Raw genomic sequence first — 12840 nt, 5'->3', positions numbered from 1 at the left:
GAGCACTAGTAAGTGCCTACCCTTCCCTTCCTCTCCCAGAAGGAGCAAGATGACAAGTCCATCTTCTACCTGTAAATGCCAATGAGCTCTGACAGGTTGACAGATCTGTGCTTTTCCCACTCTGGCTCCTCCTGCTGCAGCATTGCAGGAAAGTTGTCCCGGTTTCTGGCTTGGGTAAAGATATCCCTCAGGGCAACTGCTTGAACATTACCTGCCAGGAAGAGCAAAGATGAAGAGTCCTGACTGCAAAAGATAACCTAGTAGAACAGAGGGTGATTGGGACCACTGCAGTTGTGGTAGAAGGCAAGGAAATGCCCAGAGCTGGAACTTTCCTGGCATGATGTGCCTTTGGGAAACTCCAAGGTTTTTGAAGACTAGCAGGTATTGGTGCTCCTGGACTTTTCCACACCATGGCAGTGAGACTTGTGCTTTCGCTCTCCTAGCTTTTACAGCAGAAGGCATGGCAGAAATATTCCAGGGATGCTCCGGACCATTTTAGGTACAACAAATGTTTTCTCAGGAAGGTGAAGTGCTGCAGACCCAAGGTGCACCTTACCAAAACCAAACAGGATGTAGATGGCTCCCCGGCTGGTGATGTGGACTTGGGGGCCAATCACTTTCCCTTCTCCATTGGTGCTGTACTTCACAGGCCCACCCAGAGCAGTTCCAGTCTTTCCTGATACCAAGATGAAAAACACATCGGGCTGCAAAGAGAGAGAGGTAGAGATTTTTATCTTTCAGAAGTGCTTGCATGCACTTCTGCACCCAGAATCTTCCCCCAGCCCCACAGCATGAAGCTCCATTGATCTTTTCCCCCTCAGCAAGGCGTAGATAGTGTTTGCTTTCTCTTTGCTCAGTCCAGCTTCCTGGGCATCTTACAGTAATGTTTTTCTCTTGACACAAATGCATCAAATATAAAAGGGACTTCAAAAACCTGAGTTCCTCTAACAACATCAAAGTTAGGATTGTGGGGAGGGATGAACGTAAAGGAAATCTGCATCTGAATCAATCACACAAGTATTTCTTTCTTTCGGATAAGCTAAATGCTCCTTTCTTCAGAGATCCATCCCTACACTTCAAACCACACATGCACTGAACAGAAACAAATAATTCTCAAGTCTCAGTCAGGTGCAAATAATGACCCTTCTGTTCATTCCCAGCTGTCAAGAATGCAGGTAGTGTCATTATTGTTTGATCTCACTGCTCTGACCTACTGGAAGAAAAAGGGTGCTTTTCAGCAAAATCCAAGCGAATGAAAATTAGGGGCTCTTGCGGTTCCCATTACAGTCCTTCCACATCAGGCTGTTTTTCCTCTAAACAAAGAGTAAAGGTCCTTCCAAACCTCGAGTAGGGATATGCTGTACCTGTGTCTCTTTGAGAGCCAGAACAACAATATCCCTAATCCCATCTCCATCTACATCTGGAAGAGTTGCAGCTGGTGCAGCCAGGATCCCACTTGAAAGGTGAATGGAGTTCAGTGTCCAGATGGTCTTGCCTGTGGGAAGAACAGGATAAAAGGGACCTAACGTATTAGGGCAACCAGAGGGCATCCCTAGAGGGTTCCACAAAACCTTCTTGAAAAGGGAGCAAGAGAAATTATTTTTCCCATTCTGTGTGAAGGAGAAAGACAAACTTACAAACTGAGACAAGCTGCAGTGGCAAGCAAAATTCTTCTCCCAGCATTTCTTCAGATTGCCTTTGATTCAGGTTTCAAGTCCTACTCTGCTTCCTTCTTAGCATCTCTCTAAAATACCTGAGCCCTAAGCAATTTCTGAAATAGCAGAGAATATTTAACGTTCACTTTCGGAAGGAGAACCTAAATGAGAGTGCTGCTCTGCAGGACAACAGTTGTTTGCCTCAGCCAGCAGAAAAGGCGAGGTAGATGTGAGGAAAGGGAACAGATGGATAGTTCTGATATTCAAAGTGCAAATCTGTGTCTCAGTTATATTCCCAGCAGCCAATTACCACTCCAGCACGACATGCTCACTCCACCTCAGGGTGAAAGCATGTTAGCAGACAGGATGTCAAATGGTTCAGCAGTCCAGCATGGACCTACCTGGGAACTCAGTAAAACCAGATTTGCAAACTTGCAAATAAACATCAAAAAAAGGCAACAATTAAATTTGATGCTTTTACTTTTTCATCATTCTTTGCCGACACTTCTGCTTTTTCAATCTTTAAAAATGCTCTTCTGCTGCTGCTGCTCTGTAGGATAAGGTTTGCCCCTGTATGATAAAGTAAACCAAGTGCCAAACTTTTACATTAATAACACTACTACTGCTGGTAAAGGAGGCAACTCATGGTCCTGACCATGCAAACACTTTGCAAGTAACCTGGTCCCTAAAAGCATTTGAAAAGCAAGCAAAGATAGCTACAGGTAAAATTAGAGGAAACTTGAGAAGTCATATTCACATCCTAACAGAAGTTCTAACGGTATGGAAATTATAGGATAAAATACAGTTGCTGCTCCCTGATTGGAATGCGGTTGGCATGCCCGAAACCTACTCCACCATGATTCCCCAATCTGCAACCACAGCACCTGCTAAGGGGGATGGAACAGAGGGTGGGGTGGAGTGGGAATACCACGGCCAGACTGTAGAAATCCTTGCAGGGAGGGGAACTTGATGTTACTCTGCAGCTGATAAAACTGCATAGCATCTGTCAGCCAGGGGAGACAGGAGATGTCTTGTTGCTGAGCCAGCAACTGTGGTGAAATCATTCTCCTTGGATGAACTTGGTTCATTAAAACCTAACTGTAATATTAACACACGCCTCCATCCCAAAGTTACCCGCCTTCAGGGTACCTTTTTGTCGATTCCAAAAACAACCCTATACCTACCTATGAATATTTCTGCCAATGAATTAATGTGGTAGAACAAACAGCAACCACAGAATGAAGGTTCACAGGATCAAGTGATTAAAAAAGCAATATTCGTTCACATCTAATCAATTCAACTATGGGCCTAATTTCTCTGCAAGGTTTCCTGGATGTCGTGTATATCGTTATATAACTTCTCCAAGAATGCTGTTCAGCTCTGTGGTGCTGTTAGGTAGGTCCTGACTTGTACCAGCAGCTCAATGCTAATGAGAACAGACTTTACATATTCTTTATGACATGGGGATGCTATAGGATAAGATTAACACTTTGAAATATTCTGAGATGTAGGACGAAGATGCTGCCGCAGAGATGAAATGTTTTGGATTCTCTTATCCTGTGTAACTAGAAACTCATTAGTGTTTTGACTCCTTCCTGTGTGCCACTAACAGCCACCGTGACGTGCCAGAACCAAATTATTCATGCTTATTAGTCCTTCAAAGAAAACAACAAAGCAGTAGCATATTTCTAATATGCTGGTAGTTGACTTTACCTGTGGAGGCACTGAGAAGGCTGAGGAATTTTGACGTTCCTGTAACAAGGCAGACAGGCCCTGCAGCTGCCCCCAGTGACAGCCCATTGCACTGCAGACTCCGAGTCTCCTCTGGAAGCTGGATGGACCACAAGGTGCTGCCATTCATACCAGAAAGTGCCACCACAGTTACGGAGGGTCTGGAGACACCTAGAAGAGGCAGGAAAGAGAGGATGTAATCCCTTGGTATCAGAGGGATTACTATGACCACGTTGCCTTGGGTCCTTGTGCTGGAATTCCAGCTCTAGCTCCTGGAACTGAGCAGTTCAAGACAGACAAATCCACACTGCCTGAAACCAAAGGTCAAATGTCACCCTGTGGCTGAATTTCTCTGCCACAGAGCCTAGCAGTGGTCTCCAAACAAGCTGGGCTGAACATCAACAGCCCAGAAAATCGTGGAGGTTGGACCTGAGCTCATAGCAAGAAATGTGGTCAGCTGGGCAGAGAGAACCAAGTTCCTGGGGACAATGTGCTCAGTTGTGCTGACTTTGTGCTGACTTCCTCCTGTGAAATTTACTGCTGTCAAACCAGATTGACTCTTCTGATCCCCTCCTCCCTTAACAAAACAGCTAGCACCAAGGGGAAACTTTAAGTGACTCCCAAGGTAGATGTCACCTCATATGAAAGTGCTGGCTTGTTTGTAATTCTGGAGCAACAGAAGGTGATTGGTGGTCTGAGAGCTTTTTCCTTTGTTTTCCAAAGGAGTTTCATTATTGTGAGAAACAGACTGAACGAAACCAATTGGTGTAACTCGGCGTTCTTTTTCCAATTCACCAGTTAGCACAAAATAATTGTGAAATAAAGTAGTCTATGCTGTTTCAACTGACTGTTGGCTCTGACTCCAAATGGGATCAACTTTTAGCTCAGCCTGCCCTCAGCTATCAGAGTGGTTATTGTAATTAATCTCCACCTAGTATGGTCATATCACAGTTTAAGATGAACTCCCACACATTTCAAAATAACAACAGACCCAGTCAACTTCTGTCTTACTAGCAACACATACAACATGTGATCTGATGACAAAAAGGGCATATATGGGCCACTGGCTAAATACAAGTCTGAGTCCACTCTCTAAATCAAACTAACTCTCTTCTCAAACTGAACATCATGTGGCTTATGCTAAGGGGTTGCCATCAAGTTATCTTCATCACATTGATAGGGACCAAGAATAACTAAGTCCTGAATGCAGCTCACAGCTGTTGTGTGTACAAGCTGGAGAAACAGTTAAAAATGTCACAGTTTACTCCCCCAGGTGCCTATCCCAAGCTTATCTCTACTTGGCACTGTGTGAATGCTCCAAGCACAAGCTACAGGCGGGCTGATATCCAGCTATGTGAGTTTTGGATTGTGATCTGCTTACACCTGTTTTAGTGTCTGGTTTTTGTCTTCCAGCCCAGGATGCAACTAGGTATGAACCAGTTTTATTCAGAAAATGCTGACTATATGTATATCTGGGATAAAAAATAAAAACAATGCAATGGCAAAAATACAGAATGCAAGGACAGACTATATGAACTGAATACAGCCTTTATGTCAACAGTATCTTCCTCTCTCACTTATTTTTTAAGTTATTTTACCATTTTCTCTATGTTCATAGGTTTCTTTTTATAGGACTTGCTGCGAAATACTGAGGGCCTTGCTTGGGCCATGGAGAAAGGCATCTTCCCTATCCTCTAACAATATTTTTATTAGCTCTTTGAAGAGCCAAGGCATTTTGCTCCCACAAGAATTTTCTTCAGGTTGTGCAATGTATGCTTGCTCCCTGAATACATCTCTGAGACTGAACAGATTCACCCAGTATCAGGTGATGCCAGGATAAGCAGATGCAGTACAGCAGGCAGCTGGGAATCTCCAGGACTTCAGAAGCCCAGGGCAATAGGATGCCACCAGATTTGGCAGCCTCTGCGTAATGGTGGCCAGTATCAGCAGGCTCTGCTATGTTACCTGAAGGGTGTGAGGGCTAACAAAGAGAGCAAGGCAGCCAGGAGGAGGAAGCAGGGCAATACCTGTGAAACAGCCAGGCACAGTAGCTTCCCCATCATCAGTCTATTATTTGTGAATTAACAATGATTTGGAGCCTGGCAAGTATATGGAGTGACCTGGAGAAAAAGGCAGCAAAGTGAGAGTGTTTGCTACAACACTAACCTACAAACAAAGTAAGTGTGCACAAATGCAGGACAAAGAGATGGAGTTGCCCCAAGATGAGGTAAGGGCAAACACATGATGTTGACCAAAAGGTATATGAGCACAGGCTTGTAATGAAAATTTTAAGCATGACCAACCACAGGCACAGCAATTTTAAGGAACTCTGAAAAGAGCAATGCAGTGGATTTGCAGTGGCAGGAGCTCTTCCTGTGTGTAAGACAAACATACAAAGGTCCATACTAACACATGAAGAGGAATGGAAAGGAGCTGCAGTGCTTACCCATGACACTGGCATTCATCAAGGCAGTGAAGACAATGAGGATGTCAGGGAGGCCATCACCATTCACATCACACAGTTCCAGTGGGGATAACACACCACCTGCAACAATTACACAGAGTCACCGCATGTCAAAAAGGCCACCCTCTTTTTTCACACCGGGAGAGGAGGGCTGCCCCAGAAATGAGACTTGTGGGTAGACAAGCCTCACAAAGTCTGCTAAGGAACCATCAAGGGCAGGCAGCTCACACCATGGTAAGATCTTTCATTGCATGGAAAGGCAGAAATGTAGCATCTGGGTCAGAGAAAGGAAAAATGGAGGAGCTAACAGAAAAAGATTCATGTTTCCCACTTCAATTTCTGAGGTGATGTGGAGCCATGTATCTTATGAAAAGCTTAGATTTGGAAGCCAGGGGCAGAAAGCAAGGAGGGAGAGACATATCTAGACCTGGCAGAAATTATTTCACAATACAGTGTTACTTTATTGCAGAAGCCAGAATGGGAGATACTTTAGACATGTTACCAGTGGCCCATACAGGATAACAAAAGATCTCAAATGTTGATTCATAAATTCAAGCAGGACAAAAAGACAATGGAATAAGGTTAGTTAAGCTAGTTAGAAGACACAAAGACCTCAAACCCTCTCCTCTCAAACACAACCACATACTTCAGCATGGAGGTACTGGTAAAGTCCAGGCTGTAGAAAGGGAGGCACTGTATTTTAAAGTGGGCTGGGCCATCTCCATCTGGAACAGAGCACAACATCCAGACAAAAAGGCAGGATGGAAGAAGAGTCAAAATAATTTTTGATGTTGGCAGAAACAAAATTTTGTGGCACTGTTATCTACTGATGCCAGATTTCACAGGCCTCAGCTTCAAGAGTGAGCAGAACACAGCGACCTGTCTATCATCTCGGAGCATCTGTAGTGGTGAGGGATGGCCTCTGCTCGGACCTTGCCCTCCCAGATAGGTCTCTCCCACCAATGCCCAGCCTGGGAGCTGCCACCTCCCCCATGCCAGATGCTGTTCCTGGGGCTTTCTCACCTGCTCCCTGACCTAGGTTGCGGTTCCAGGTGTTATGCAAGTCTCTAGGGGGACAGGGAATTAGAAATGCGCACACCAACACAAGAATCATCGAGATCACCACAGTGAGCAAAAAGATCGCGGTGCGCAGGTATGGCATGAGGGAGGGAGCAGCCTTCTGCTCCGAACTCCCAGCTGTCTCTGCAGGATAACCCTCAGGCGCGGTCTCTGACGTGTGCTGCTTTGTCATCCCAACCTCCACATCAGAATCGGGGTCCTGTATCTCTTCAGGAGGGCTCTTCCCGTTCTTGACCCCCCCATTCTTCTGGATGTTGAGTACGAGGTCATCTTCACTTTCATCACTGTCAGCCTGAGTGAGGGGATCATATTCCCCAAGGTCTGGGCTCTTCTTTCCTGAGAAAAAACATGGAGAGAGACAAACATGAGTTCCTCACTTTTGCAGGATCTCAGTGGAGAAAAGGCTGCAGTGGAGAGTGACACAGAAGGGATGACAGAGTAGTCTGCATTTTGCATGGATCCAAGTAGTGAGAAGTGTGAGAGAAATGACAGGGTCTCTCCATGTTTCACAGTAGCAGCTGTGGGAGAAAAGATGCTGACAGTTTATTTTCCTCAGCCAAATGTGTGTGTGTGTATACATATATGGATGTGTATGCATATGTCTGTACGGAATTCATGGCTGATTTAATTCTAATACTTTCTTCATTGGTAAAGAGATACGTGAACTCTCCCGGAAGATGAGGGAAAAGTGATTTTGCCCCTTTAGGCCAATAACATGCTGATGTCTGGAGGGATCAGGCTGCTCCTCCAAGACACCACCTTCTCTGCATGGCTCAGCTCTGCGTGAGGGAACGCTCCAACCCCTGCAGCAGGCAACCACAGTGCACCTGCTCTGCTCCTGCTCCCACCAGAGCCAACAGCCTGTGCTTAGCCTGGCCAAGATAGATAACTTGGTACTGATCGCTTCAGGTGGTAGTAGAGGAAAGTAGCTTAGCTTTACGTGTCTCCTGCACAGATGCCCAGCACACAGACGACTTCTCCCCCAAGCCCTAGACAGCCACAGGGAGTGTGGTGAGGGCAGGTATAGAGGCCAGTCACACACCCTGGCATAAGCCCAGTGCCATCTGTTTATGGTGACAGGAAAGATCACGCAGACTCACTGCCCTGAGCTACGAGTGGAGGGTCACGTCTCAGGGAGCTGCCCTGTGCCACAAGGCTGGGCATGGAGCCACAGCCACTGCTCTGATGATTGCAGTCTCAGTGTCTGGTTCTCTCTCTCCTATTCCAAGGTGGGACTTTGCTATCTGAGGTATCTGTCTCATTTCCTTTTGTTTAAAGCTGATCTGAGACAGGAACTAGCTTGTGCCCAAAGATTCCTGACATGATACATGCAAGGCATAACTAATAAGCAAAAACATGCAAGCTGTAACCCCTCTCAGACAGGAAGACGATGGGAAGGCTTTACAAAGTGGAAATTTTAGGGTTTTCATGATTATTCTTCCTAATTACGATACTATACCTTACTTTTGGTTTTCCTGTTAAAGACAGGCTCAAGTTACAGATATATAGTAGTACCTAGTTAGTGCAACACACCTATTTTGCATAATCTAGAGTGTATTTTGCAGCACAAGTATCTCATTTCTTCCTCGTTTCTCACCCCACAAAAGGACCTTCACTTTCCCTCTGTCTACTACTTATAAGTGGTATTCAACTTCTTTTTTATGATTTAAGAAAAGCTTTCAATCCCACTAAAAACCAAATGCCCCACACTAAGTGGAACAGCCAGGACAACTCACCTACACTGAACAGAAGGAAATAAAAATATCCAACAAGCTCACATATCTAAGTCAGACTCTTCCTTTTTGAACTAGGGGCTTCTACAAAAGACTCAAAAATCTTGTGCACATACACAGTCCAAAAAGCAGTTCCTTGAGGAGGCAGAGCACCCAACCAAGAGATACTGCATTCTTATGGGTTGGTCTGGTGTATCCCTGTGACATACTGCATTGTTTCACATAGGTCTGTTCTATACATGCGTTCAAAAGTGTGGGCTTTTCAGGAAGTCTTGATAACCTTGGCTCCATCCTGTAAGTGCACAGAAGGCCACGGACCTTGGTGGCACACAGCTCTCTGCTCAGAGGCTGCAGCGTAAATTTCACAGGTGTCTATATCGTAGGTTGTGCTGAAAAGTGACCGAAAGACTACTCAGTCAAACAAAAAATTCCAGAGAGGTCTCACTGCCAGGGTATTTGCGGCTTCTCACAACAGATCCAGATGTGCCAGTTCAAGCCAGGTCAGACTGGCATGAAAAACAAACATGGCTGGCCCAAGAGTAAATGGTATTTAGCCTGGGAAGTCAAAGTCGGACAGTTATGTTAACTAGACTGCTCCCAATTTTGGAAACTGGTGACCCTTCAGTAAAACAACTCAAAGTGTACTTATGCTTCAGATATACTATGATTTAATTATTTTATTTCCAAACCGTCAACCAAAAGACTGGAACCGGCTGTTCATCCTTGAAGCAACCAAAAGCATTGGTGCCAATTAAGTTTATCTGGAACAGTTTTGTTCTGGGTTCCTACGAGACAGAAAGGATGTTGAAAATACGGCTCACCCACTCCTTGAAATGGCAGGGACTGAGATGCTGGCAGTGGTGTGAACCACAATCTGTAACAGGAACACCTGTCCTACTGAAAACCACTGATCAGTGGCTAGAAAACAGCTACTACACAGTAATGATAGCTTCTGATGATCTACATAGGAAAGAATCTGCAGAATTATAAGAGAGCTATAAAGCAGAGAGCTGCTCAGTCTTAATTTATGTCTAAGCCTGACTAGGAATCAGAAACTGACACTCTTTTGCCCTATCTTTCCTCAGAAGGTTATCTGGCATGCCCACAAGGCACAGCCACTCAGTAAAGTCAGGCATAAAGTGCCCTGCTGAATTTTTTTTTTTAAGCCAAAATAAGGGAAGGTACTGCCCTTTAAGAAGGGCTGTTGGAGCACTCATGTAGCACATGTCAAACCCAATTATATATCTAATCTCAGAGGATTCAAACGCTTATCTCCCACTGTTCATAGAGAACCTTAACCAATCTGTAGGTGTTTTGGGAATGCTGGCAAGGATCTGCTCAGCTCAGCTTCCCAAGGCTGTTCTGTGGTGCAGAGAAAATGTAACTCATGATTCACCTGGCTGGAGAGAGAGCAGAAGAAACACAACTCTTCATCCAAGTTTTAGGTCACTTACTGTGGGAAGGAGAGATAACACATCTGGCTAATCAATCCCAGATGATTTTTCAGCACAAAAGTACAAACAAACATAAAAACCAGTAAAGAATGTGTGAAAACAGAGGCAGTCTCACATCATTTAGAGAATGATGATTTATTTATAAGTGCTCCGTAAGTCAATTTCTTTCCTTTCTGGTTAACAACAAGGCTCAGGCTGGGGGAAAACAGTCTGTCCAAAACTGCCTCTGTTGCAAGCAATCAGCTGCCAGGGAATACATAGTTTTCAGTTTTCCATCGCGGAAGTAGAGATGTTAAGATCTGAGCTGGCCTCTTGGTCAAACTCTCACCATATCTCCTGAAATGATAATCACAGTGTAGCCTTCATGAGAAATGAGTCTCTGTGCTAAAGCAAGTGGCAGTTCTGCGGCCTTATGTAGGTACCAATCCGTGTAACTCACATTTTGTTATCTGTCTTCCAAAGAGACTCCAAGTGTATATAAACCTTGCATCCACTTTACAGGTGTGGAGCTAGGATCAGCAGTCAGTTTCCCTGCTGCTCTGTGTTCCCTCCCTCCTGCAGGTAGAGTCAACAAAGCGTCTTCTGTTCTGACCTGCTCTGAATCATATTCCATTTTTCCACAGCATCAGTGATAAAACAGAGGTTCCCATTCAGAGGCCCATGGTTACAATCAGAGGAAGCTACTGGTCACATCACCCGGGATTTTTTTTTTTTTTTTTGCAGCCACTGGAAGAAAAGCAAATACTGATGATGGAGGTTTTCAAAGGCAGAACAGACGGAAAATGCCCCAAACGTATTGGCCTTTAAGGGCAGTAGGTCTCTAAACTGCACTTCATGACTTTGAAAATCCCCCGTGTATTTGCCAAATGCTGTTTTTGCACAGACAGCTCTTGCAACTACTGCAGCAGAAGAATGTGACCTCTCAGTGAAGAACAGATGATCATCGTGTGACCATGATCTGGAAAGAAGGCACCCATGAGGTGATCTGTGTTGAAATGAGGCCCCAGTCATAATAAAATATTAATTTCTTGTGCTGATGGCTTCAAAGATATTAATTGTAATCTTATTTTTCTGGTTTCGACTGACTGGAAAGGCTTTTCTTTGCACTCACTTTGGAGTGAAAAGAGCAGATTTTGAACTTCAGAAGAGTGCAATTTTCACACTGGTTCCAGTGTCTGTTGTACTCACTTCACGTTCTGTTTATTCTTCTGGCAGTTGGCAGGCACCAGTCAGTGGATACTGCAGACATATCTCTAAGCCCATGAGGAGGTAAGTCGCCACAGATTGATTCTTAATTAATTTAATGAGATGCAGCAGGAAAAACAGATATAGCAACAGGCTTTCTGCTTTCTCAATGCTGTCAGAAGTTGCATTTTTCAAGAATTAAATGCACAATAAAGGTACGATTTCTGCAGTTTAACCTAAGGACTGATGCAAGAACTGTTCTCTTAAGTGCAGCTGCAAGGCCTGTTATGATCTTTTCCAAATCAGTGTCTCCCAGCAGCAGGTATCAAACAGATCATGCTGGCTCCAAAGGTCCCAGAAGAGATCTGAGACCTCATGGTAATGTATTCCTTCCCACTCTGACAGACATATATATATATATACACATGTATGCGTAAAACCAGTAAGAAACCGACTCGCAAACAAAATTTCTTTGAATGAGACTCAACAGGCACCACATAAACTAAAAGTAACCCTTAACTCCTGGCAAGGGTTATGAAAAGATGGCAGGAAGCACCTTGATGATGACATTAATGTGACCTTCATGGACTGATGGAGGAAGAAAGTACCATCAGTCCACTGAGTGCAGCCTCACAGACCGGGGCAGTGCAGGGCCACGGTGGTGTGTAGTGCCAAGGAGGAGCCCTCCCCAGCAGCACACAGCTGGGCCCTGTCTCTGTCCCAAATGCAAGACACTTTTCAGAAGAGCAATGAGGCACTTTCGCATTGAAGTTAATGCAGCCAGGTGCATTGGCACCATCTACAGTACATCCACCAGCAACTAGCATGCTCCCAAGATCTGGTTTGGCAAGGTATTTTAATTCCCTTTTCATCTCCTTACTTGAAGAGAATGGCTATTGGACTGCTGCTCACCACACACAATAGCCCTTTATGCTTGAATATCCCTTCATCTCGCTGAAAATCTCTGGCTGGAAGGTGCAGTGGCGGCAGGCAGCCTTTAAACATTTACCTGGGTAATCGCAGTGGCACTTACCGAACTCCTGGCCCGGCTTCTGCGGGTAAAAGCCGGCAGGAGTAGATCTGAGAGGCTCCGCGCTTTCTTTCCTCCCGCGCAGTCCCCTCGCAGGGCCGCGGCCCAGGCTCCCTCTGCTACACACGACGCCCTCGGGGCCCCGAGACGCTGCCCCGGCCCCTGCGTCCCCCTACTCGGCCGCGGGCCCCCCGCGGAGCCCAGGGGCCGCCTGCACCGCCGGGCCTCACCCCACATCGCCACATCACTATGGCAACGCGCCCCGCAGCCCTCAGGCAGCGGCACCCGCGCCTCCCGTGAGCAGGGCTGCCCCGGGCGCGGCTGTACCTGGCCTGGCCTGGCCTGCCCCCGCCCGGCCCGGCCCGGCCCGGCCCGGCCGGCGCCCGGTCCCTCCCGCGGGAGCGCAGCCCTTACCCGGCAGCTTCAGCGCCCGGGACAGCACCGTAGCCATGCTTGACACGGCAGTGCGCACGCGCCCCGCGCCTCCGCGCCCCGCGCCTCCCCGCGC

The 12840-nt window shown here is 46.1% G+C and overlaps 1 protein-coding gene across 1 annotated transcript in view; it reads right to left on the bottom strand.

Annotated features, from left to right (window-relative positions):
- FAM234B (family with sequence similarity 234 member B) overlaps positions 1-12840 on the bottom strand; it is a 21887-nt gene extending 9047 nt beyond the window's left edge. Inside the window, exons 1-7 of the mRNA XM_039570601.1 lie at positions 12747-12840; positions 6874-7266; positions 5833-5931; positions 3369-3557; positions 1365-1495; positions 557-704; positions 70-211 (exon numbers count right to left, since the gene is read on the bottom strand). Of these exons, the coding sequence (XP_039426535.1) occupies positions 70-211; positions 557-704; positions 1365-1495; positions 3369-3557; positions 5833-5931; positions 6874-7266; positions 12747-12783 (1139 nt within the window). The 5' untranslated portion in view covers positions 12784-12840. The remainder of the gene's footprint in view (positions 1-69; positions 212-556; positions 705-1364; positions 1496-3368; positions 3558-5832; positions 5932-6873; positions 7267-12746) is intronic.

This window comes from Corvus cornix, chromosome 1A (genome assembly GCF_000738735.6).
Source record: "Corvus cornix cornix isolate S_Up_H32 chromosome 1A, ASM73873v5, whole genome shotgun sequence".
NCBI classification, from domain to species: Eukaryota; Metazoa; Chordata; class Aves; order Passeriformes; family Corvidae; genus Corvus; species Corvus cornix.
Note: the sequence above shows the minus strand (reverse complement) of the source record. Positions and strands in the feature narration are given on the sequence as shown.